At 38.5% G+C, this 27,803-nt stretch overlaps 2 protein-coding genes across 2 annotated transcripts in view; both read right to left on the bottom strand.

Moving 5' to 3' along the window:
• The window catches only part of LOC109085447 (atrial natriuretic peptide receptor 1-like), a 1,054,061-nt gene that overhangs the window by 279,983 nt on the left and 746,275 nt on the right, over positions 1–27,803 (bottom strand). The window lies entirely within an intron of this gene.
• Positions 1–27,803, bottom strand: part of LOC109111454 (protein Jumonji) — a 107,308-nt gene that overhangs the window by 44,821 nt on the left and 34,684 nt on the right. The window contains exon 2 of the mRNA XM_042744765.1: positions 3,477–3,612. Coding sequence (XP_042600699.1) covers positions 3,477–3,612 — 136 coding nt within the window. The remainder of the gene's footprint in view (positions 1–3,476; positions 3,613–27,803) is intronic.

Genomic DNA, 27,803 nt, shown 5'->3' with positions numbered 1-27,803 from the left:
GGGTGGAGAGGGATCAGATGTAAACAGCTTAACGCGGGCTGCTCGCTTCCCGTGCTGTGTTTTACATATGTTGGTCTCACTTGAGTGGCTGTGTGAAAGACAGTCGGAGTCTAGCGGTTGAGCCAAACGTCCTGTCTCCCTCTCTCTCTCTACAGGCCGGGAGAGCGTGTGACGGTTTATCAACCGTCTGTCCTTCAGGCCCTCTAATCATATTTATGCGTGTTTAACTAAGCCCGTCGCCTTGCTGCGTTCACCTCCTGGTTTCCACAGAGAGCGGGATGTCGCACGAGCAGTGTGTTCTTATGATGTGCAACCCATTAATTAATTTCGAATATGAATCAATGGAGAAATGCAGTATAGAAGTGTCCTGTCACATATCAGATGCTCTTAAGCATAACTGTATCAACACAAAAGAAATCTAGACTGAGTTATAACACTCCAAATGAACACATAAATTGCTTGTCACTTGAAACCTGCAACTTTATGCCATGGTTAGGACCCATTGTGCTGCCCGTTGACCATGGCCTGGTCCTTACTGGACTGGACTGGACTGAGGACTTAAAAAAATAAAAAATTCAAAAACATTAGGGGTCAAATGATATGTGTTTTTCAGGGCCGATGCCAATTATTACAGATCAAGTAGACAGATAACCGATATTTTCCGAATCTGGTGTAAAAATTAAAATTAATGTCAAAAAAAAAAAAGACTAAGAGCTCTGAAAAATCTATTTTTTAAATTATTTTATCGGCATATCTGTTTTGAAAATGACTGAAACAGATAGCACGAAAACTACACAGCTTTTATCATAAAACTAAGCATTCAAATATCATCTTGCTAAAACGTATTATTGGGAGATATAGGGTGATAACTGTTAATTATATGGATTTTATTTAAGTAGTCTGCTATGAAATTGGTCATGTAAATTACAACCACTTGACAAATATTGCAAGTGGGCTCTGGTGCAAAAATAAATTTACAAAAGTGTTGCATATGTCCCCTATAAGAGCATGTCTGGCCTGTGGTGGCAGATGCAGTTGCAGTTGATTTTTGGCCAAAATAGGCTGTTTGTGTCCTCTTAACGCTGCCTCAAAATGGACGCCAGTGCCACATTGTTTGGAACACAAAAGCTAAAACATGTCCCCTGATGGTCCCCTTTTGTCTGCTCTGTCAGCTGAGCTGGGAAACGATGGGGTTCGGGAGCAGAGCAGCCAAGTAGGGATCTACAGTCACATAGAGGTTGGTTCCTCATACATCTGAAGACTCTCCATTACTCATGGATCTGTGCATTGACTATATTGAGCTTCATTTCAGATGGTCTGAGATTATAAAAAAAGAAAAATACAAAAGACAAAAATGAAACAAAAACCAAACCAAATTAAACAAACAAACACACAAATAGAAAAATACATAAAAAAAAAAGACCTAAAGAATTAGTTCTTTGAGAAAGAACAACACTGTCCACAGACAGTTGTCAACAAGTCATAATCTGGGAGAGTGGTTTAGCAAGGGAGGGAAAAAAATGCTAACACTGAAAAGCAAGATGATGCAACAAAAAAGTGCATCTGATGCATTAGTGTATAGATTAACAATTGTTTTAATTGTTTTATATTTTTTAAGAAAGCAAATGCAGCTCTCGCTCCATATCCTGGTAAAAAAAATTTGTTTACTGATTTCTCGTGAGCAGTAAAAATCATCCACGCCATGATGTACGGAAGGAACCTAAATCTGACGCTGATCTTTTCATGTCAAAACACACTACGTTTGCATCTGTTGAGCATTTGTATCTGTGAACAAAGTCTTCATGCATCACCCTTCGTTAAACATCCTGCGTTCAAAGGGATTAGCGTTACCCTGAGGTAGCAACGCAATGTAACACATAAGACAACAAGAAAACAAGATTAAGGGCTGTTGTGATAAGAGCTTATTATCAGTTTAAGAGTTTATTCAAAGAGTGTGTATCTAGCCTCCTGCCGTAGTCTCAAAAGAAACCCTTTCGGCTTGAGTCTCTCTGCATGTTTACATGTTGAGTGAGGGGTTTGGGTTTGAACACCTGCTGTTTTTAGAGTCACTGGGACGAGATAACCGGTCACCAACCGACCACATGGCAGCTACTCTGAATAATAAACTTTGTTCAGAGTAGCTGAGATATTTGTTTGCAAACAAAATAAGGTTGCGAGAGACTACAGGCCCATTTAATATGCTGTTCAAGGACATCAATCATTTAGCAGACGAAACACTGACGATGTTTGAAAAATATCGAAAAGTCTTTCAAAAATATTTACATTAGACAACAAACTCTGTTGTTAAAATAAGACATGAGCGAAGACCTTAAAAGTGAAATCAAACACCATCTGCAACAATTTTACCTTTGATCTCAAATATTTGTGAAACAGAACACTTAGAGAGAAAGTACATTTTGTAAAATTCCTTATGGCATTGTAAGTGGACTATTTCTGACAGTTGTTTTGTTCAAAATCAATTAAATAATTCTATCTACTGTAAGTAAAGAGAAATGTCATGTCACTCCTGACAAAAGCTATCAACTGGTGAAAGGGAATAGAGTCTCACTTCAGTTTTATTTCTTTTGTTTTTCATTCTTTTTCCCAGCTGAGTGATAAAAAGGGTAAGCCCACATCAAGAGAAGTCTTTCCCCCTCGCCTCTGTCTGGCTGTGCAGACTCCTACGTATGAGGCCTGTTCTTTGTTCCCTGTAGAGTCTCAGAGCTTTTTTTAGTGAAATCTCTGGCTTTCTGAAGCCGTGTGAAGTGAAGTCCCAGACTGCCAAGCTGCAGCGTCAGACACACGGCTATCAGACGACTTCCAGAGCTCTGAAGTAACCTGGATCATATGGCACTTTTATACATAAACTCACTGGAAGCCTCCTTAGGAGCTTCCTTTGACCAAACAAAAGTAGATCAAACCAAACTATCTTTGTACTGTACTCAAAGAGAAAGTGCTAAATCAAAGCTGGCTTCCTTCATATGATGGGAAACATTAATAACAGATTTTAATATCAAATGGGTGATATCCTGTTTTTTCCAGACAAGTCTTGGCTGGGATTTCTAAATTGTTCAGCCTAAAATGTAAAGGTTTGGCTTTGTTTTGTTGTCTATAATCTTCGTACATTATATGTATGTTATCTATATTGCTTTGACTGTTCTCTGTACATCCCACCTTATAAGGCATGCCACGATTGGTTGATTATGTGCGATGCCTGCACCATACTTATCAGTCATTACCTTTTATCCAGTATAAAAACAATAGGAAAACAAAGCCAAATCTGGTCATTTTTAGCAATTTAGAAATCCTGGCCAGGACACGTCCAGGAAAAAGAGGATGTATGGTCACCCTATATAAAAGTGTTGGTAACAGACTTGTGCAGCAGGTGAAAAACTAAACAAAAACAAGCCTGTGTACAGTTTAACAAGATATTACCGCAGTGATTAGATGATTAGTGAAGAAAAGACATGTCTTACCATTAGGCCCTTTTCCTCCATTGCTGAGGTCATCACAGAGCTGGCGCTTCTGAGCGCTCTTGAACTCCTTCAGCGAGAGATAGAGCACCTTCCGCACCACCCGCTCCTCCGACCAGGGCATACCATCATTATCATCCTGCAAAGAGAAAGAAGATCAGCACTATAGCAGACACCTCATCAGCACTCAAGACACTGACAAACATCAATGCAGCTGCTTGAGTAAACAAATAAAATCAATCTACAGCACTTTCCACAAAAAACACATTTAGATGCGCACAAACACACTTCCCTGCCAAATATCAAAAGGTGTTATTGTGATGGTTCATGATGACTTCATTTTCCCTCTTCGTTAGGATCAGTGATTTGTTTGATCTCTGACTATTTCAAAATCTGCGTAATCTTTTAGGGAGATTTTAAGAATGGAACAAAGACGAGTACTTCCTTTCCAAAAAATACAGTTTCCTTTCCAGACAACAATCCTTGATAACAATTCTGAATCTATCTATAGAATTATTGTCCACGCAGGTCTCACACAGGTCAGATTCTCACAGGCGTGCTATAAATAACAAGTGTGTGCAGCAGGAGTTTTGCTATTTTCATTCACTAACAGGTTTGCTTGTAGACCTTCACCAAATGGAAGTATTATTTAATATACCATATTTAATAAACAGCAGTAGTGTAGTAGCCAAAAACAAAATTTTAATTTTAAATATGAATATTAAATAAAAAATGAGAAGATAAGAATAAACATTTAAATACAGCGAGTGCATAAGTTTTATCAGTAGAATTCATCTGTAGATGACGTGAAAGGCACTAATGGTAGCAAATAACCACATACAGTGACATTCAAAGAGCCAGTTAAAATGTTATTTCCCACACAGACAATAACGGCTTCCTCTCTCTCAGAGCACTCGTCTCGAGAGGGGAACTACAGACATTCCCGTGCCATATCGGGGGGAGTTGTGTTTCTCACAGTTACTGTACTGAAGGAGAAGCGCATCAGACAGCTACAGTACAAAAACAAAAATAGTAATGAAGCCTTCTACATGTGAATGAAGGAGTCACGGTGCAGACAATACTATATGATAAAAATAACACAATCGGTTCTTGGTTAACTGTTAATAAACTACATACTGGAGAGAGATTTCTGTGTGTAATGCTTTAATGCATGAGAAAAATAAACCTCAAAAAGAAACTGGTGCCACTTTTAAATGTTCTGCGAATAAGTGGGGTTTGCCTGTGCAAAACTTATCTTCACAATGTTAGGATGTTGCAGGTTGTTTTCATGGTGAGCCTTTGAGAAGGACCAAAGGCACATTGCTACATGTTTGCTATGGTGTTTAGATAGTTGATATATAGGCCTAAATTTAAGATTTATGTATTTGAATTGCATATTAATTTTCCAACCATTTTAATCACACAGTTTTAACAAACAAATACATTTAAAGTGATACATATTTGTCAGCCAAACATAAAAAAGACAGGTAAGAAACGGACACATTTCTGTAACAGTACTAATAAACTAAATGTGTTTTAAATACACAATAAATAAAAAGTTAATATTTATCATGAATATCTTTAATTGGTTTCAACTGGTTCAGCATTTTGGTCAACCGTTTCTTTTTAAAGTGTTTTATAAATAAGTACTGCATTGTATTGTAATTTGAGTGATTATTTAAATAAACAGATGCAAATACTAAATAAACTATGCCATGATTTTTTGCCATGTTACATTTATGTACAATGTATGCATCACATTAAATTTAGCAGTATATCGTCGCTGTCCGATGAAAACCACGTATGTCTATTTTGCCGATTTTGAGATTTTTCGACGGATTGAATGTCCAGGTTCATTTCCGTATACAGTATGCTTCACATATCTAAATGGCCAATGAAAAGTTGTGAAATCATGTCATCTGATTTTCACGTATATCCATTTGGTGTCAAAGCTGTCAATCACGCCGTGTATCTCCCGCCCTGTGGAAGCATCTCGCCGGTCTTGTGAAGTTTCACTTTCTTTTCTGCAATACATTGCCAAATAAACATAGCCTGGTGAGACAATGACTTTCCTACATCGAGGTAAATGTTTCCCCCCTGACGCCAGACGTACGTCTAGGAGTGACAAAATTACGGTAGGACTGTGCAAACAAAGTATCTGTCTAGCATTACCATGTCAGTGTATTGATTCATTGTCCCTTCATAGTTTGCAAGAGACATTTAATAAATTTATAAGTAATATTAAATAAACTAAGCGTATTTAATAAACTAAGCTATAGGCTATTTAATAAACTGAGCGTATTCATCTGTCAATATGAAACGCGACTTGGCCATTCTAATTAATGATCGGAAGAACGCGTATCGACCACCGTTACTGTAAAATATGCACGTATGTCCATTTAAACTCAATTTTGGTCAAATGTGGATTATATCATTACACTGGCAAGAATATGGTTACATGTAAAGATGCCGTACCAAGTATGACAACGTTACATTCAACTGCTTTTGAAATACGGTGTTTTTTTTTCACTTCCTGAAAAGTAACCGTTTTGGACATACGTGAGTTTCATCGGGCAGCAACGATATGTTAAAATCGTATAATCCAAATGGATGAAACATTGACCTAAATATTGTTTTTTTAGTTCTTGACCCTTTATATGGCTTGAGTCCCTTTTTCAGTATTTGTCTATGTGATATATGATCACCTGATCACACATATCAACTCAATGAACTGCAAGGTTCAATTCTTAACACTTAGTTGCTAAAACAGAAAAAGCTTCCACAAGCTAACTATTACTAACAACAGTTAGTAATAGTTACTGCGCTACACATGACTTTTGTCAGTTTAATGGATTTGAGACCCAAAACTGGACGAATCTGGAGGAAAGACCTAATTAGAAGTGTAAGGTTTGCACGGTGGCATTGTTTCCTGTGGGGTTCAGCAGAAGGCGGGGCTTAGGGAAACAAAAGGCATGAGAGTGTGTGCGTGTGCGAGTTCCTGTGCGGGGGCTGACACTGACAGGTGAACATCAGATCTCCCAGCAGACATGTCAACAAACACACACACCTCAAGACTGCTCTACGCACTGATGCGCTGCAGAAGCCTGAGCGCCTGATTGGGCGTGTGGTGTGTGAAACCACCAGAGCACCTCGTTAGACACACACACACACACACCTGCAGACATGCACGCACACGGCTCAAAATAGCCTGCATGCAAAGCCGCAGCTCAACCACAGCACTGTTCTCAAAGACACCAGAATTAGCAAGCGATACAAAGTGTCAGTTTTAAGAATACTACATATTATTGCTCTAATGTGTTGCGCTAGGGTCCTATGCCAAGAGACGGCAATAATATTAGCGTGCGAGTGCGCGTAGAGCGCACAGCACAGACGGCGAGGTGGGCTGAAGCGCTCAGAGGCGTGATGCTGTCACTGGATCCCAGGAGCACAATCCAGCAGGCTGCCGGGTAGGCAGCAATTACCCCGCGCTCGCTATCACCTCGCGGTCTGGCACCAGGCCAGTGCTGCTGTCTGAATAGAGCATTACTCCTCACAGCGCGCACACACATCTCTCCTGAAAAAAAACCTCCTTTCTCAACTCTGGGAGCCGACCACGAACGCTTTGCCTTCAAGTTTGTTTTCTTTTTTCCTTTCCACCCTCCTCTCCATCCCCCCTTCCCTCAAAGCCTGGCAAGCCGCCACAGTTATTTCCTTCTTGCGCTACATATAGCATTCCAGCTCGGAAGAAAATGCTGAGCTGGATACTGGCGTTAACAGAGCTGTAGGAGCGCAGCACAGCTCACTAGCCTGCAATGAAAACAACGATCAGAAGAATGGAACAATCATATTACAGCTCCCAACGTTAAAACTAATACCAAGTCACAGAGGTTCTGCGCAAGTACAGATATTCAGTGTTAGCTTGTGTTTCGTAGTGTCCATGGATGTGCGACTTGACAAGGCTGGCAGGAGTCAGTGTGGTAGCTAATTGCACAGTTTTGATAGCTGGACACATTGCAAACAACCTATTCATTTTTTTTCCCCCCGCTGAGAGTCAACTTATACACATGCTGCTCTTGGAAGAGACTCTTCTCTGAGGTAATCAAACCATGCGGCTATACATTTAATGCTAATTTTACACTTAGGGCCCTATTTTAACGATCTAAGCGCAAGATCTAAAGCGCACGGCGTAGGTACACTCAGGACTTGTCCAAATCCACTTTTGCTAGTTTAACGACAGGAAAATGGTCAGCGCGCCCGGGCACATGGTCTAAATGGGTTGTCCCTATTCTCTTAATGAGTAATGGGTGTTTTTGGGGCGTAACGTGCAATAAACCAATCAGAGTCTCATCTGCCATCCCCTTTAAAAGCCAGTAGCACTCACGCCATAGCAGGTTCGCTATTTACATGGCAGAATGTAATTTTTCATTTTTAAAAATGTGTGCTGCTGCGCATCCCTTTGTGTAATAAGCAAAGTGTACCAAAGTTTGGATTCACAATTAAAATGAAAATCATGACAGGATACAAGGGACATGTGAACCGTGTCTAGTTACACAAACTAAAATGTCAAAACAAGTTTGTTTGTAAGTAAATATAATACAAGTATGTGTCGCATTGTTAGCATAGCCACAGTGGCCACTTTGCATCAGCATACAATGTGTTCTACTTGTTTTAATCAACCAGTCATCTTCTGTCTTGTCTGAACAACAGTTCGGAGAGAATCTTGCTGAGCAAGTAATCCAAAGTCTAATTAAACTGTCAACATGTTTATAGCTAGCTAACTAACTGAACAACATATGTGATTCAACAGGATTTGAAGGTCACTCCATTGCACACTGGGTTGTCACAATGATGCAACAATGCAATGCGTGTTAAATATACCTGACACTCTAGTTTAATCAGTTATAACTTTTACAGAGAAATTGCATATAAACTGGACAATGATGAAGCATTCTGGTGCACGTGTGAAGCGTCTGTTCGCACATGCTATCAAATGAAGTATGCTTTCAAAGGAAGTGTTTTCGGTTTAAAACTGAAGTACACTGGACTTAAAAATCATATAAGAATCATATCATCAAGAAGCTAATCTGCCAAAAACATGCACAAAAAACAACACACACAAACTTGTCAAACAAAATTTGTCGCAAAGACAAGCATCAGAAAGCTGCTTCTGGCAGTTAGCATGACGATGCCAGGCTCGTTCATATACTGGCAGAGTTGGTTGGCAGCACCGGTACTCAGATGTGACGAGACACTGAGAACTGGCACAAGCTAAGAGACACACGTACGAACACTCACCCTGTCTCCCAAAACCCCCTCTGCTCCATCCCGAAGGAGCTCGGAGCCTCGTTAATGAGCACCAGGAGCACATGGGTGTGTGACAGAGTGAGGAGAAGTGTCTCTCATTCACTCACACTCATCCATACACACACATCACATAGATGGCCCAAGTGGGACTTGGGGCTCCTAGCATACTTAAAGCGTTCCAATGAGGGCATACGCAATGAGGATGCAAGATCTCCACCAGTCAACAAGACAACAGGCATGTGCCATTACTAGCAAAGTTTATTTTTTAAAAGTTTAAAAGAGCGAACAGAGGCTAAACTGAACACAGAGCATCTGTCTGTAACCACCATTGAGCATGCATTTCCTGTACAGCCTGAGAAACTTCCCTTTTTATTGTAATCTTTTTTGCAAACATCCCCTCCAGACAGGTTGCTCAGTGGCATTAGCAACCACAGGCGCACACCGCAATGGATGAAGCAAAGGTCTGTTGACCTCTAACGACTGACTAGTGAAGCTGACTAGTTTTAACTAATATTTTACCTTGCTGTTAATGGTAACAATCAACCAAGCAGGTATCCAGTAGTTTCCCTCATGCAACAACTTAACATTTTCTGCAAAAGTTTGAATGTAATGACTCTAAAAATGGCATATGGTGCAAACTAAGTATATCAACCATCCAGAGTGTAGCAATTATCCAATAACACCTGAAATCTGTACCTCTACCAAGGTTGCAGTCAATCAGATCATGAAGAGAATGTATATCATACCGACACTGAAAGAAGCACGAACTAACAAAAGATAAACTCCTTTATCTGCATGTTGGAAGTTCATACTGTACGCCTTCCTTCCCAGATGAATACATAATGACAGTGGATTCATTAGCAGGCAGGCAGTCCATACTCTCGCGAGAGGCTCTTTTAAAAGAGCACTGGAAGCCTGTTCATATGAGCAATGCTAAATATAGGCACACAGACCTGGATCTCATCAACAAAGAATGTAGGCCACGTGCCAACAGTGATCTTTCTCTTAACATCAAAAATTTGTTATAACATGAATTCCTCGAAAAGACAAAGCAATAGAGCAGGAAAACAAGGCTAGAAGAGACGGCCTTCAAGAACAAAAATATTAAAGTGCTTCTTCCTCTCTCGACACATGTTCTCCAGATGCTGGAGGAAGAAAGGAAACAAGCACACACAGCGGTATTTGCCTGAGATTTGGGTCAGCACTGCAAAGCGTACATCTATGATCTCTGGGTCTGCCGTAAGCTGATTGAATGTGATTGGTTGGAGAGCAAAACATGGCTAGAGTCAGTCATGATAAGAAAGTGCTTTAGTTTTGTTTGCTCTGAGCAAAAGCCATGAATGGGACAACAAAGAGAGGGAGAGCGGTTATCCGGAGCAGGAGGCCAACAGAGGCACCCTATTACAACCTTTACCTCAGTGCATTGGAATGTCTGCGCAACACGGGCCACTCCAGAGCCAAGGGTCCTTAGGGTCAGTCCTTTTAAAAAGTATTACTATCTTTCCTGGACCTTGACTTTAACCTCTTTTTGACTGACAATAACAAAATGAGATCACTACCACTGCAATGACAGAGTGCACTGGAACCAAGAGTTGCTTAGCTGGAGCCTGATCCTTGGGAAGCAGTTTATAACCTTGCATTCCTTACTCAGAGTTATGCATCCACATTGCAGCAGAATACATGGCTCCTTTCAAAGCTCATCAATGGAGAAAGACGCTTTTAGAAACATCTTTCAGTACTGGTCAGGAACAGTACTCAATTTCGAGAGGATACTGGTAAGTGGAATGGGGGTAGTGTAGGCCCAAGAACTCTCGAGGTATTCATACCTGCTCAGATTTAAAGATCCCTGAATCCCTGATTCCTTGAAAGTCATTCTCTCCTGTAGGTGTGCTTGCAGTGACTGTACAGAGTGCCAATGAGCACTGTGCCACGGGCAGCCCGCAGATGGATGGCACAACCAAGCTCGACATGCTTGAGTGACAAATTGCCATCGCCAATCAGTGGCGTCAAGTGCAAAACAATGGCCAAAAAGTAATAGATTTATAAGAGAGCAGTGTGTTTCGTTTTTACAGAAATAAATAAATGCCAGGCTGAATTATAGGTTATAGGAGAGAGCTGGCCACCTTCAGTGCTACAGCTGGCCCAATAAAAAGAGGCTTTAACAACAAAACCTCTATACGCAATGGCCCTGGACTAGGGCCCCACAGTTAATTCTGCTAGCGAACGAGAGACAGAAGTTGGCCAGGCTTTTGTTGATGAATTAACACAACAGATCTGTACCACAGCGGCTTCTCAAAAGGCAGAGAGAGATAACTGCAAGAGAGATAACGTGAGAGGAAAACAAGGTTAAAAGAAATACAGTCAGAGAGATGCAGCATCTAGATTGCAGCTTGAGATGATGATTAGTCATATCAGTACACCAAAGATTGTACAGGCCAGGGGTGTCCAGTCCTGCTCCTAAAGGGCTACCTTCCTACAGAGTTTAGTTCCAAACCTAATTAAACACACCTGAATTTATTCATTCAATTGTCCATAAATACAAATTTGGAATGACGGGCTTGGGCCCAAACCATACTACGTTTAAAAGCTTACCTAGACACATAAAAAAAGAGGGTTAGATCAGTCTAACTCTTTGTTGTGGTTCATGAAATTTCTTAACAGCCTAGGAGAGGCTGAATGAAGGATATTAAAGCAGGGTAAATCTAACTAAACGCTCTCCTTCAGTGTGAGTCTGAGCAGGCCTGATATCTGCCACAGCCTGCAGGAGACCACACACCTAAAGAAGCCTCTAGCTGCCCTTTAAACAAGACATACAACAAGGACCATGTTTTAAAGGGATAACACCATACAGTCTTGAGCAATTAGGACTGACCAAAATTAAACCATCCTGCAGAAACAGGAAGGAGAGCTCTGAATCAGCTTGGAGAACATGTGGTCCTATCAAATCAAACAGTTGTGACTTGATCAAGGAATTTTTGTATCTGAGGTAAAAGTCAATTTAGCACAGTGACCTTGTGAACAAGCTCCTCAAATGTGATGTCATATAATTTGACTAAGAAAATTCAAGACGTTAAGTCCACTCTCCTAATGCAAACCAGCTACTCAGAAAATATGGTAATTACAAGGACAAGACCAAATGAGTTTTCCACACAGGCAAGTACAAACGGCTCCAAAGTTTCCAAAAAGGGTTGAAGAACCCAAACCATGTTAACTTAATCTAATAAAATAGCTTTGTCTTTGAAGACACCAACCACACTGCCGTTTTTTTTCTCTACCTATCCCACAAAATTTACATTTTGGGCAGCCATAAGGGCAGAATTCAGAGCAGAATTTGCCTGCTCATCTTTACCACAAAGCTAATGGGACTGACATCAGTCATTTTGTGGGACAAATCTGATATGTTTGATAGGCCCAGATGGGATCTGCTGACATTTTTTTCCACCACATTTTATGAAGCGATTTTAGGGAAAATGCATGTAAAATATAATGAACTGTATTTTAGCATGTAATTAACCAAAAAGTTATTATCCAGTTAATTAAACCAGCACATTTTTGGGAAGTGTAGCACTTGTGTGATTGATGACTGCAGATTTCAGCATGTGCTGATTTAGTGTTTGATTACATACTCATAAACCACAAAACATTCAAGAGCTGATCATGTGTGTTTAAAGTGAGCAGAACACCACACGCACACAGAGAGATGAGCATGAGTGTGTGAGCGCTCTGGACAGAGGAAGCGGCATGTGACTAGGAGGAAACCCCACACATTAAATGTGGTAAAGCATGAGAGATCTCAGAGCTCACAGTCTTACCGGATCAATACACTCAACACCAGCAGAATGAGAGGAGATTATAATGTAGCATTCACTGACTAACACGTACACCTAAATCCTTTTAAAGCAGAAGATAACACATAGCACACATGTTTCCATAGGACATTAATGTACTGTTTCTACAAGCGTTCATGTATTCACTATCAACACTACAGTGGATAGTGTCAATCAAAAGATAAACTAATGACATGTTTATTTACTTTAGAGCAAATGTAGCTGTTATTGCTAAAACTGCTGAGGTTCTATCAGTCATGTTAAGGCAAGACTTAGCGAGAAGAGTCAATTAACCAAGTATGGCCAAGTTATTTAAACACACACACATGCACAGTTGTGTCCTCATGTGGTCACCGGAAGGGGGTTAAAGTCTGTCTGACCCTGCGTGTGTGAGAGAGAGATGACATTTGTGGAGAAAATGCCCTGTGGAGTTGGTGCAGAGATCAGTCTTATGAAACTGGAGAGTTCCTGCCGGCGCTGTGTGAAGTCTTAATGCGGCTCTGCTAAACACGTTTACAGCACCACACCGCAACCAAACACTCCCAGACCCCCACCTCTCCGCCCCTTTAACACCCTTTTTTCCTAAATCTATAAAACCTCTCCTTCACATTCTGCCTTTCTTTCTTTTGATGAGAGATCGTCTAATGGATCTGACAGGTTGCCCCACAGCCTGCGCAAGCCTTTAATAAATAAACGCAGAGATTTCTCCACTGCCGCAGCAGTTGGAAAGGAACAAAGCTGAAATCAAAGAGTGTAATCAGCACGGAGGGATTTTAGAGGAAATGCAACTCTTGTTTCTCCTGGGTGGCACAGGAAGATGTATACAAACCCACAACAGCCATGCCACCCACCCTAACACAAACACACACAGATGGAAGGAGAACAGATTTTTCAAGTGTGTGAACCGGTTTGTGCAGAAGGCGGAGCTTCACTGACTGTCAAAAGCAATATGGCCATTTAGCTGAAATCTAAAAATAAGAGAAAATAAATGAAGAACAAAAATATTTTGCATGAAGTCTTGGTAAAATAAGACAAAATGATTTTTTTTTGAACCATACAACTAAATACTGGCTTTTGGTTTTGGAATTTGGATACTAAAAACAAAAATAAGACAATTAAATATATACATAAATATATATATATATATATATATATATATATATATATATAGAGAGAGAGAGAGAGAGAGAGAGAGAGAGAGAGAGGAATATATATATATTATATATATATATATATATATATATATATATATATATATATATATATATATATATATATATATATATATATATATATATATATATATATATATATATAGCAAAAAAAAAAATAATAAAAATAAAAAAAAAATAATACAAAACAAAATACCAACACATTTTTAGAAGGTTTTGGAAAATGCATCCTAAAAAGCTAAACAACAAAACAACACAACACACAACACAAAACATCAAATGAAACCAAATGTAAAGTATTTCTTGGTTTCTGGTTGGTCAATAGTTAATGGACTTGGTTTTGACCTGGTATAGCATCTGGGTCATGCTAGGTAAAGCAGCTGCATCACCTTGAACCACAAAAGATTCCAAAAACAGGTTTGATCTTGCAACATCTCAGCTTCCAGAACTGTCAATTATAATCTCCCTTCATGTATCCTAGAATGCCTTGTTCAGTTTGGGCCTCTAAAGATCACATGTAGAGCTAGCGGAAGCTCTTAATACTCAAACACACACACAGACATGAGTTTCTCTGAGTCATATGTAAGAGTTTAAGCTCGCGGCAAAGGGTTTGGGGAATCTGTGCAAGAAAACACATGGCTTTGCGAACATCAGGGTAACTACAGAGAATAAGTGCTGGACAGCGTATGTCAGGCTAAGTGGGGCCATCAAATGGCACGCAGAGCAGAGGATGCTCAGCTTAAGTGGGTGATGAGGAGATTGAGGGCTACTGCTTAAATGAGAGCTTAAAGTTGTTTGAGATCTTTGCACACATACAAGACACTGAAATATGACTGAAATATGGAACAGTGTATTTAAGAATTTTTTGTTCTCTCACTTCTAAAAGTGAAAAGAACAGAACCAAGTGTCCTACTCAAAGCAACATGTCTTACATGCACTTCTCCGTGGCCCTGACCTCTGCTTCTCTCAGTATCTCCATCCGTTCCCTCATTTGCTCTTTGTGACTGGTGTAATTGACCAGAGTTAGCTTGTTACCTCAGTACCAGCGCCTGCCAACTGGAGGAGCGCCAGAAGCTCTTTCTCTCTGTGTGTGTGTGTGTGTGTGTGTGTGTGTGTGTGTGTGTGAGTGATAGAGAGAAAGAGAGAGAGAGAGAGAGAGAGAGAGAGAGAGAGGAGTGCGTTAGAGGGGTGTGTGTGAGAGAGAGAGAGAGAGAGAGAGAGAGAGAGAGAGAGAGAGGACGTGAGGGGACAGTAAAGCAGGTTTCGGCTGACACTGGCCAAATCTGACTCAGACAGTCAGAAGTAGAAAGAAATGTCTCTGCTAAAACATCTCAATCCCATTTACAGAGTAATAACAGAAGAACTGGATCTTTATTTCGGGCTATAAACCACAGTCATAAAGAGCATGAAATATGCTCATAAACTCATAACCACTGCAAATCTACTGAATTATCTGCCTTTTCTGAAAGTGCAGCACTAAAATACTGGGGGATTCACTTTAAAACATGAATGACAACTTAAGACAACTGTAAAAGATCTCTCTCTGTCAACGAGCATCAGTAAAATCCAAGAATAAGCCACTGCAAACAACAATATTCTCAAGAATTCTGGTAACTTCAGCTGAAGCCCAGAATTAACTTTATGCAAATGCAGAACAAACTGAGAAAATGTGCTACATTTTTAAACTGCATTTAGCACTATTTTTAGGCCAAGGTTTGCAAGTGGAGTTTATTAAAAATAATTTAATATACTTTTGATAGTTTTATATGCATCTAAAATAACACTTCAGCATCATATGTGAGACTCCATCTCTCAGTGAATGTGAATTGGTCACCAAAAATTTAAAATAAAAATAGTGACAGTCACTTAATTTTGGAGGCTTAAAATTGAACTATGTATGTATGTATGTATGCATGCATGTATTTATTTATTTATTTATTTACTGTTTAAAAAAGTATTTTATTTTTATTTTTATTTATTTTATTTGGTATTTTTTATTTATATTTTATTTTTTATTATATTACATTACATTTAGGGCTGTCAAATGATTAATCACGATTAATCACATCCAAAATAAAAGTTTTGTTTACATAATATATGTGTGTATACTGTGTATATTTATTATGTATATATAAATACACACACATGCATGTATATATTTAAGAAGAATATGTTATGTTTATATATTAAATATATTTATATATAATATAAAATATAAGAATATAAATATATAAATGTATATACATGTAAATATTTTCTAAATATATAATTTATGTGTGTGTATTTATATATACATAATAAATATACCCTGTACACATACATATATTATGTAAACAAAACTTTTATTTTGGATGTGATTAATCGTGATTAATCATTTGACAGCCCTAATTACATTACATTATATTATATTATATTTTATTCCTGATAATAATTATTAGCCATTTCAGTTATATAGTTAATAGACTTTTTCTTGGTGATGCTAGTGGCACAGAAATTACACTATTCAATACTATTTATTGCAAGTATACCCATGTGTGAATGTGTATATGTTGTCAAATATCGAGTTAATGAGTTATGTTAGTGATTTCATTCATCGGCTGCTCTGGAAAATTCAGTAAAAAATTCATTAGACTGATGTTTTCATTTATTTCATCGCACTTAATGCAGACAGCAAACACAACAGAACTTAAGTCAAGTCAGCAAGTTTTCTTTGCTGTGGTGCTGACATCGGCCTCCGCAGGTCACAGCGTGCCAGCAGGCAAATCTGAAGTCAAAACTTACACTTCAGGGACGGGATTGGAAACAATTTTCAACAAAGTTATCTGATAAACAGACCAGAATCTGAAAAAGAAAACTCAGATTTGCCTCCATTAACCCTCAGCATTTAGACTGAAGATGTTTTTTCCCTCCCAATTAAAAGTGCTTAAGCCAGCCATTTGTTTTGGGGTGAATTTAGAGAAAGACATTTTGAATTAAGGAGAGAAAAGAGCCACAGACAGAGAGAGAGAGGACAATGTGTGCCCTGTATGGGGCTGAGAGGATTGCGATCGCTGCGCGGCGTGCGAGAATTAGCTCCTCTACTCACACCTGCTGTAAATATTTTCCAAAGCACTGGCAAGAAAGCAGCAACTGCAGCGCTGAGAGAGCTGGCTAACACCATGGTGTCGCTCAGTGAGGGTTTTATGGCAGCGGGGTAAACAAAGCACCACGTCCTGTGATGCCCTTCTGAGGTTGGCACGATCTCGTCAGATTTCTCTCTCTAAGACACACAGAGGTGTTTATACCAGGCCTCACTCCTGACTCATGCGCTGGGAGACAAATTGGACAGCTGGGTGCTGAGCGCCGAGAGACGGCACATTATGAACTCGTGAGACTGCACTTTAACAGACTGACACAAACCATCTGAGAGATCATCAACTCCTGCTGTAACACAAAAAACAGATCTCATCTGATCTTAAAGGGGAATAGGCCTACTACTGTGGAAAAACCAGCTAAAAACACAGCAGCAAGATTGTTTCTAGTTGACTGAGACCATATGAACTACTAGACCATCCTAGACTACCAAAAATTCAGCTAACATAGTCTAATGAGTTTTTTATGTATTTATTTATTTTGCATAATGCATTTCGCACAAGAACATTGTAACATTTATCAAAGTCAACCTGAATATTCAGCTGGAACAATATAGACTTCACTTAATTTATCAAGATTTGAATCTTTCGTGAATAATTAGGCTGTTGATACTACTGGTCAAATTTACTTTTAACCACAAAGCCTTGGTTATGTCAGGAAAAAAATGTTTCTAAGGCTGGAAAAAAATTATAATATCAAATTATATAGCAAATAAATATAGCAATGTCATTTGACTGCATTTAGATTTAGATTACTATTATGCACACATTTACATTAACATTTATGCATTTAGCAGACGCTTTTATCCATAGTGACTTACAGTGCATTCAGGCCATACATTTTCTTTACCAGTATGTGTGTTCCCTGGGAATCAAACCCATGACCTTTTGCGCTGCTAATGCAATGCTCGACCACTGAGCCACAGGATTACGCACACTACATAATACAATTCACATTAAGACTTATAAGATTTCATATTACAATTTAAACCTTACTGTTAAATTACTAATATCTATTTGTGCACTACTGGATTTTTTGGGAAACATTTTGGGGAATAACAAAGGGGTTTATTTTGATTCAAGTGTGGCAGAATCTTCAGAGAAAAAAAAAAAACAGCTTGAGGTTGTTTTTGTACACAAGAATAAAAAAAGGCACCGGGTCTATTTGCTCAACCATAAACATTAAAGATGCGCTAAGAAGTCCAGCCCAACCCTAGAGAAACATTATGCCAACCTTCCAGCCCTCTCTCTGAACAGACACTTTCTCTCTCTCTCTCTCTCTCTCCTCCATTTTCCCTCTCACTCCACCTCTAACAAGCTTCATAAATATACATCAGCTCTGTTATTTGGACACCTTGGCAGAGCGAGTGGTGCTTTAACTGTCAGGGAGTAACAAGCGCTCCCTTCAGGAGCGTTTCCCCGCTTCATTACCTACATGCCTGGCACGCCGCATCACACCGGGCCACATGTCAATCACAAGACAAAGAAGAGGGCAAGTTGGCCCGGCGTCTGAGGCACCTAAAGCACCCTTCTGTTTATGGAGGAAACATTACACCTTCGAGACATGCAGCAAACACACAGGAAACAAGGAGAAATTTGAGCAATATATCGGTTAGGCTGATGTGATACAGCAATATATAAACTATACAAGAGTAGAAATGTGTCAGTCATTAGAGAATAAGCTATACTGTTTACACCGCATTACATGGTGCAATTTAAATCATAAATAAAATAATATATAAAAATGAGAGATAATAATAAATTATGCTAAACTAATGTTAAAATAAATATGTGTTAATGCAAAAAATAAATAAATCTAATGAAATTAAATCCTATTCATAACTTTATATAATACTGTGTATAAAATACACATGATGTGCAAGCATTTTATCAGTCATCGTCACCCATCCTGCTCTGCACCATGAAAAATTCATATTGGTTTAACAGCAAAACGGACATTGTTGTCAGAATGCCAGTCAATGAACGGTTATTATCCTGCAATGAACACACAATGAACACCTTACACAAATATTACACCTCACATGTTAATTACTCGATTAGGCTTACCAATAATTAGCTCAGGAACATCTACTCTCCATGACCTCTATTTTTAAATGCAAATGAGTCTGCTTTATGTGAGTTACAGCTGACACAGAAGAGTTTTACAGCACAGGACTCCAGTGTCGTTGAATAACTCGCTCAGTAAGCAGTGGGTTAAACGGTTATGATCCTAGTCATAGATATCTGAGATCAACTAACCCTTCCTGTTACCTTTATTTAACCTGTGAGAGTGCTGTTATTGAATCCACCATGCACACACACACACACACACACACACACACACACACACACACACACACACACACTCCATAACCGCATCTACACCCTCCATTCTCTCCTTTACGAGTGATGTAATTAAATTCTCCCCTGCCCCATCAACCCAGCGCAGGTCAGACGGCAGAAGCGCCAGCCAGATCCCATAGAGTTCCTGTGTGCTGCACACACACACACAGATGTGAAGCATTTTCTGACTAACACACAACACACATGCTAGCAGCTTCTATTATTCACCCTGGATACATGTGGGCCAGCATTAATTGAGAGCAACAGGGGTCGAGGTAAACATATGTCGACCAGTACACACACACACACACAAACCATCAGCAAATGGGAAACAATCTTTCTTAATAAAAACAATCTGAGGGGAGACTGAATACACATTAAAACCAGTCTTGAATAACTCAGCTGTTAGCACACATGCTCTTTAATACTGAGCTGTGGTGCTCATGTAGGCAGAACAGTCAGAGTGAATACAGTTTGCAACATTTTCACAATCATGTTCCCTCTCTTTTCTCATCATTTTCTGTTGTCACTCTCACTGCCCTGGTGATATGTGATGGAAAAACAAATATTGACAGTTTTAAATAAAAACAAAAACAAAACAAAGCAAGACAAATACGAACAAAATACAGAACAAAACCAAACATAAAACAACGCTAAACAAACAAAAAAACAAACAAACAAACAAACAAACAAACAAACAAGAAACACACACAAAACAGGCAAAAAATAAAAAAAATAAATAAATAAAATAAAACCCAAAACAAAGCAATAATAATAATAATAATAATAATAACTTAATTAATTAAATAAAGAACACAAAACAAAATCAAACATGCAAACAAACCAAAACAAATACAAACACACAAAAACAAAACAAAATGAAACAAAAGACCAACAAAATCAAAAGCAAACAAAACACATACAACACACACACACGCAAACAAATCTAAAGACTAACAAACCAAACCAAAAACAAACTAAAACAAACATGAGGCAAAAACAACAACAAAAATAAACACAAATACTAAGCAAAATACTACCTAAATTATTTAAACTATTCAGTTACAAATACAAAGCTATACAGCTTAAGGCAACTTTGCAATTAACATTTTACAATACATACAATATAACTTTTACAAATAAGTTGTGGCCAAATAGTGATTTCATGACTATTAATAAAGCTGACATCACGCATAACAGACAGGAACAAACCAAAAACATTATTGACCCGAACATAAAAGAGGCCCAATATGACTGAATGGAGCAAATAAATAATTTTATGAGAGAAACACTAACATAAAAAGGCTTGTACTGGATGGGAGGGGGCATGTAGCGGCAGTTGAGCGCTTCATATCGCCGCTGTGGCCATTTTATTATCACAAACCAAAGAGATGGCTTTATTCTCTCTGATATAACAACCGAATTTCAGTCCTGAAATCTGCCTCTCTCTAGTATTGTGGCTTTTCCGCTCATCTATTAAATTGTCGAAGTAAGCGTGTAGATACAAGACATAACAAATTCACAACATGCCATGTTCTGCGAGATATAACGCTATGTGGAGAGGCACATGGGGAGGAGGATTTAAAGAACGTGTGTGGAAAGGACAGCAAAAGGATTGTCCCCGCTGAGTGTGAAGTCTGACACACGTTTAGTAGTTACAGTAATGCTAGAGTGTTTAAACTCAATTAACTTGGCCATACATGAAATGATATTAGCATTTATCTAGTGAAATCATACATTTGGCAGGTGTAAATCAATGTATAAATCTTGTTAGTAAATATTAATTTTCCATGCTAAGGACCCTGTGACACTGAAGTAGGGGTCGACCGATTATCGGCATGGCTGATTATCGGCGCCGATATTAAGCATTTTTATTGTTATCGGCATCGGCCATTTTCAAAACCGATTTGCCGATAAAACCATTTTATTTTGAAATGCGCGATCTGGCACTGATCCAGCCACCTCAGTCAGAGCGCACCGCTCTGTGGCCTAGACTAAGCCCCGCCCATCGTCCGTCTGATTTGTTGGGAGTCACGAGCCTGGCCAATCAATACGGTTGGCGCGGCTGGAAAATGTTCCGCTCTCACACCGAAAGCACAGGAGCTGCTTCAGTGATCATCATCACACATCAATAAGTTATCTCTCGAAGGTAAGAATGCACTAAACGTTCCTGAAGTTGCAATAAATCACTACACTGAAGTTGCAATACACCTAAATATAATCGATTTATGATGACAAGCCCCGTTCAGTTATTATACTGTGAATTCCCGGTCAATGTCCGTCATTGCAGTGATATGCTTTAACGGATCATCACATCAGTGCTGAGATAGTGAAACTAAAACCTACTTCTCTCACCACTCGGCCAACTTAACGTTATATTGTGAATAGACTATCAACACGAATGAATTCACTCACGTCTGCTGCGTTTTTTTTTTTGTGTTGTTCACATAACGTAGCTTCACTGAACAGCGTCCGTTCCGTTAGGGCTCTTAGTCAAAAAAATTGCGCATATTTGGAGAAATATTGCTTTATTCTAACATGATTGCAAAATAATTTATCATACAGATTCAGAATTACCATTATGCAATTTTGAAGAGCTGAAAGGGCATCAAGTGCGAGCTCTGACGCCCTGACGCGACGCGAGCTCCCTATTCCTGATTTAGTTATCTCCGCGGCCGCGCTCTCTCTCATTTGACTAATAACCAGGGGGGGATTTGCCGGTGGGGGATGGGGGGGATTTCCCCCCTTTCTGGTCTATGCATCCCTGCCTCTGCTGAATAACTTTTATCCCCGGTGGGGATAAAAAACGTCATGCAAACCCGCTCTGACGTCCAGATCTGAATCAAATGATTCGCGATACGCGATCCGATTGAAGCGCATCGAAACAGTGAATCATTTTGCGACGCAATGGTTTAACTGATTCGGAGTTTCAAAAGGCTCCGTTGTGTTCTTTGCTCGCTTTCTTGATGTAATTTGTTGTTTGAATAACCGTGGACATTAAATCATTACAATTAATAGGCCTAACGTAGGCTTGTTTTTAATACAATTTCCGTTGTATTAAAAACATTTCATAAAATTTTTCAAAAGCATCCCCCCCTCTGTTTATTTCACAAATCGCACCCTGCTAATAGCCCTATGCTAATAACGTAAATTGTCAATAATCTCACATTGCACGTTTCTGGATGACGCTGTCCTGTATACTTCCTAGTTTGTATCGCCGTGATAAATAGTCTAAAAATAAAAAAAAACACTATTACAATATGGGTTGTGTGTGTTTTTAATGCAATTCTGGGTTGCAAATAAAATGCTAAATATAACACACACATACACACATACATATACACACATACATATACACACATATATATATATACATATATATATATATATATATATATATATATATATATATATATATATATATATATATACATAACATATTATATATATATATATTATATATAGATATATATATATGTGTGTATATGTGTGTGTGTGTGTGTGTGTGTGTGTGTGTGTTATATTTAGCATTTTATATATATATATATAGATTACATTTATTTTCCATTATTTGTTCATTTGTTGCTGTTTAAATTTGCTTTAAGTTTTACTTAGTTTACAGAATGCTCCTGATGGATGCTCCCAGCACTTTTTATGTTTGTTGTTATTATTAATATTAATGTTGTTATTATGAACAGTTCTCAGAATTAAAGATGTTAAAATAATTTAAAGATAGTCTTTGTCAGAGGCCTTTTTATTCTTAATTTTGACATTAATTTTCATTTTTACACTAGACACATATCGGTTCAAAATATCGGTTATTGGTCTCCTTGATCTGTAATAATCGGTATCGGCATCGGCCCTGGAAAATGCATATCGGTCGATCCCTACACTGAAGTAATGTAGTCTCGTGTAGCCAGACCTTCAGACTGAAGGTTTGGTATTCATGGCAGCTTTCATTGGCCAAGGCATGTCAAACAACCAATTAAAGTTCATTTTGTTCATCGTCACGTTTCGAGGCGTGAAAATGTCGCCACAGTCCTTTGATCACAGGAATATATTATATTTTTAAAGAATATTAAAATAGAAACTTATTTTTTGACTTTTACAGCATGTGCATTCTAACACTGGGTGTTTCCTGATCATTCATTCACTGGAAACCTTTTAAACGATCTGTACATTTACTTAAAGGGATAGTTCACCCAAAAATGAAAATTTGATGTTCATCTGCTTACCCCCACCTTACATCCAAGATGTAGGTGACTTTGTTTCTTCAGTAGAACACAAACCAAGATTTTTAGCTCAAACCGTTGCATTCTATCAGTCTTATAATGTGGATGGATGGATGGGAATCACGGCTAAAACATATAATACAACAACAACAACAACAAAAAAAAAAAACACACACAAACAAAACCAAATTAAACCCTGTGGCTCGTGATGATACACTGATGTGTAAAGACACAAAATGATCAAGAAACTGAACAGCATTTAAATTGTTTTTTTTTTACCTCTGATTCACGCAATGTCCGAACTGTTAGAACTCTCCAGAGCGTGTTCTCAGCAGCAGGAGGCCAGGCACTTGAGGCATCGTCTTCTTCTCCTTGCTTTACGGCAGATCGCAGACTTATAAGTGCATTACCGCCACCTATCTCTCAAGTGGACCATTGACACTCCTAATTGAGATTGTATATAGAGTGTCAATAGTCCTTTTGAGAGATAGGTGGCGGTAATGCACTTATAAGTCTGCGATCTGCCGTAAAGCAAGGAGAAGAAGACGCCTCACACGCCTGCTGCTGAGAACGCACACAGGAGGACACATTAAAAAAAACTATATAAATACTGTTCAGTTTCTTGCACAGACCGATCGTTTTGTGTCTTTACACATCAGTGTATCATCACGGGCCGCAGGGTTTAATTTGGTTTTGTTCGTATATATATATTTTTTTGTTTTATTGTATGTTTTAGCCGTGATTCCCATCCACTTACATTATAAGATGATAGAATGCAACGTTTTGTACTAAAAATCTTGGTTTGTGTTCTACTGAAGAAACAAAGTCACCTAAATCTTGGATGCCCTGGGGGTAAGCAGATAAACATCAAATTTTCATTTTTGGTTGAACTATCCCTTTAAGCAAATGTGTGTCGCAAACAAAGCATGACTAAGCAAAGAGGAAGTAGCAGTCACGCTCGTGTTGGGGTGTCCATGCGTGGGTGTGAGCGGTCAGGGCAGCCAGGTGGTCCTGGTGTTAAAGGTCACGCCCACCAGACAGCTTGCAGCGAATGGCTAAGCTCCAGTGCTCAAAGGGCCTGTCAATCAAGATTGATTATGAGGAGTGGATGAATTAGCCCCTCCCCTCCAGGCTGATCTCACCCCCCGAGGCCCTCTCTTCATCCCCCGCTAAAGAAAAGAACCTTTGCATGACAAAGTGGTGTGGATTTCATGAAGAAAGAAAGAAAATAAAGAAAAAATGAAATAAAGAATCCCTTTGGAGTCCCACAATCCCCCATACATCCCAAAAGGATGGACTTTGGGAATAAAGAAAGGTTCGGAAAGGTTACCCCTCTCTGCCCTTTAATCTATAGAGTTCCCCCGCAACATTTATCCAACATTACGTGGACGCATTCAGCCTTCAAAATGTCAGAAAAAGTCACATCGCTGCTTTCCTATAATCATGATGGGAATGTATTTGTTGAAGTATAGTGAAGAAGAGTCGACGGTCTTAGCAGAGGGTGCGATCACCAGCGCTGCAGGGGTTAACTTGAACTAAATATTCGGGGAGGGGAAAATCAGCACCTTTAGAGAAACAACTACAGTGAGAAAAATGTGGTGTAAATGTGTGATTAACATGACACACACACACATCGCTTGGCCCTCACTCTACTACTGAACCAATTACAATAACACTGAGCTTGAATTGTGGTGAAGCCCCCTGACAAGAGCGATTACGCTCACCTTGTTTTTTTTTTTTACAAAAAAATGGTGCTTAATTAAAACCAGCATGCAAAGGCAAGCCAGGCCAAGCCACTTTTCAGAGAGAAATTCCTGGTGCAATTAAGGTTTCACTGGAGAACAAGAACAAGAAGTTATTGGTGATGTGCTGCCAAAATGCGTTCTTAATTATAAAAAGAGTATACGTCAGTAATATACTTGAGTGTGAACAGAATGTAATGTTTTTGAACACTTAACTGCAAGCTAATTTCAATTAACTTCAAATGCATTATAGTTTACATTTATTATAAACGTATAAATTCTTACAGTACCCAATTAAGTAAATAGCTATATCTAATTAAACAATTCTACTGTCTTTGAAATATGTTTAAAGTGTACTGCCGAATATTCTTATAAAGCATTTATGATAAACTAAATTATACTTTAATATCATTTGGAACTTGAATGTCTTGTATTTAAATTCATGTGTAATTATGATGACGTTTCAATTCAGTACAATAATTATGATGACGTTTCAATTCAATCTTAAGTTTAAATGTAATATCGAAGAACACACTAAAGTTAAAATTTATAAAATCAACTAATATACGTTAGTATTTTAGTCAACACATTAAAACGGAACAAAAATATATTTAAACTTTAAAATGTACTTTCAAGTCAAACTTTTAATTGGACATTATTACAAAGTGCTCCTTTTAAACAATAAGAAAAGTGAAAGTGTAATCTGTTAAGAATGCTTAAGTGTCCTTTTATTTCATTAACATTATCTCAAAATCTTTTAATATCTGAAGTATTTTTAATATTTGAAGTGCATCATTTCAAATGCGCTAAATGTTTGAATTACACTACAAGTTCACATTTTACTGTGCCGGGATGTACTAGGATGGAGGGGTAACAAATAAATATAAGTATATTGCACATTTTGTATTGCTTAAATGTTCCCCACTTATGCAATAAAAATGTGCAATATCCTTATATTTACTTGTTACCCCTCCATCCTAGTACATCCCTGCATCTCACGCTATTCTATTCCATTATCATCTATAGTACAACTGTTCATACCATTTATATATTTTCCAATTTATTTTGCAATATTTGTCTTTTTTTGTGTGTGTGTGTGTTGTTGTTGTCTCTGTGTACTGGAAGCTTAGTAACTAAAACAAATTCCTTGTATGCACAAGCATACTTGGCAATAAAGCTCTTTCTGATTCTGATTAATACTATTAGGTGCATTTTTTTCTCCACAAGAAAAGCAATACCGCTTCTCAATGAGTGAGATCTGAGATATTCAGGTCTGTGTGCTGAATTTTAGTATGTATAATAGTAATAGCGATGCTTGCCTTAGCAAACACTACTAATTCAAGAAGTTTACTTATTTTGGACAGAGCCTTCATTCAGTGCATCAATAAATGAACAGGACAGTGATGCCAGGTTCTGGTGGTTATGAATGACTGGCGGTCAAAACCCTGACTTCCTCTGTCTGAGGTTCTTTTGGAGAAAAGCCCTACCAAACAACATCCTTTCCAACATGTGCCGGAAAGAACCGGTGAACACAAAATAGAGTGATTTGGTTGACAATGACCAGAATGACCAGACCTCATCATTCATTTCATTTTTATCTATTGTTTTTCCCCCATCTCCTTCCTTAAGGGTGTAAGAAGAGACTATTTCTGTGTCATTCTAGCACACGTGACCTCTGACCCCACTTATCTGGAGCTGAATGTTGAGTGATGATCGGTTGTGATCGGTCACAATTTCCTAAAATATACAAAAGAGGTCCAAAAATTAGCTTTAAATTTGATTTACAATTGAAAAACTCCTTCTCAAAGACCCTCTCTGTGCGTCCCTTTCTCTCAGTTGCACACTGGCATTATTCCACAGCAGCGGCTGTTGGCAGCAGGGCAAAGCCAGTAGCAGGATAAGCAGTCCACAGACATACCAGTGTGCTTACCACTCGCTCGCAGGTGTCGCGCACGGCTGCCATCTTTTTCACGACGGGGAGGGCTGAAAGCCTGCAGTGTTCAAGAGTTCAAAAGGAAAGCGAGGCCATCAATATCTGGACTAGAGTCACACGTCCACATCACTTCTGGGTTTTGAGTCTTTTAAGCCAATGAGAATGTTTATTTTAAAGACTGGGCGAACTGACAAAGCAATTGAAAAGCAATTATTTTGAAAGAACGAATGCTATACCTCATCTAAACTAACGGTATTGAATAGTGCAATCTACCCAAATATTTATTTCACTACAAAAATGTGAAATTAACTTTTTTTTTCTCAATGCATGCTATGTATCTTTAACCAAAAATACATATGATAAGGCACACTATAAAAAGTATCAACCGGAGCCATTTCTGATTCAACCCATTTAAAAAAAATAAATCAATAAAGTATGCATTTATTAAGTTGATTCACTGACGCTAAGTAATTTTTTTGGTTCTTAAAAAAAAAAAGTAATTTTAAATTTTCAGGTTATTAATTTTTCCGAAGCCTAAAGAGAAATTACTTTCTGTTCATGCAGTTGGCAAGACCGAAACAAACTGGACCCTGCAGAGCTGACAGGACTTCAAAGCGCTGAGCCACGTCTCTGCCGGCACGTGCTC

This window comes from Cyprinus carpio, chromosome B19 (assembly GCF_018340385.1).
Source record: "Cyprinus carpio isolate SPL01 chromosome B19, ASM1834038v1, whole genome shotgun sequence".
Lineage (NCBI taxonomy): Eukaryota > Metazoa > Chordata > Actinopteri > Cypriniformes > Cyprinidae > Cyprinus > Cyprinus carpio.
The sequence above is the reverse complement of the archived record's forward strand: the minus strand, read 5'-3'. Positions and strand labels throughout refer to the sequence as shown.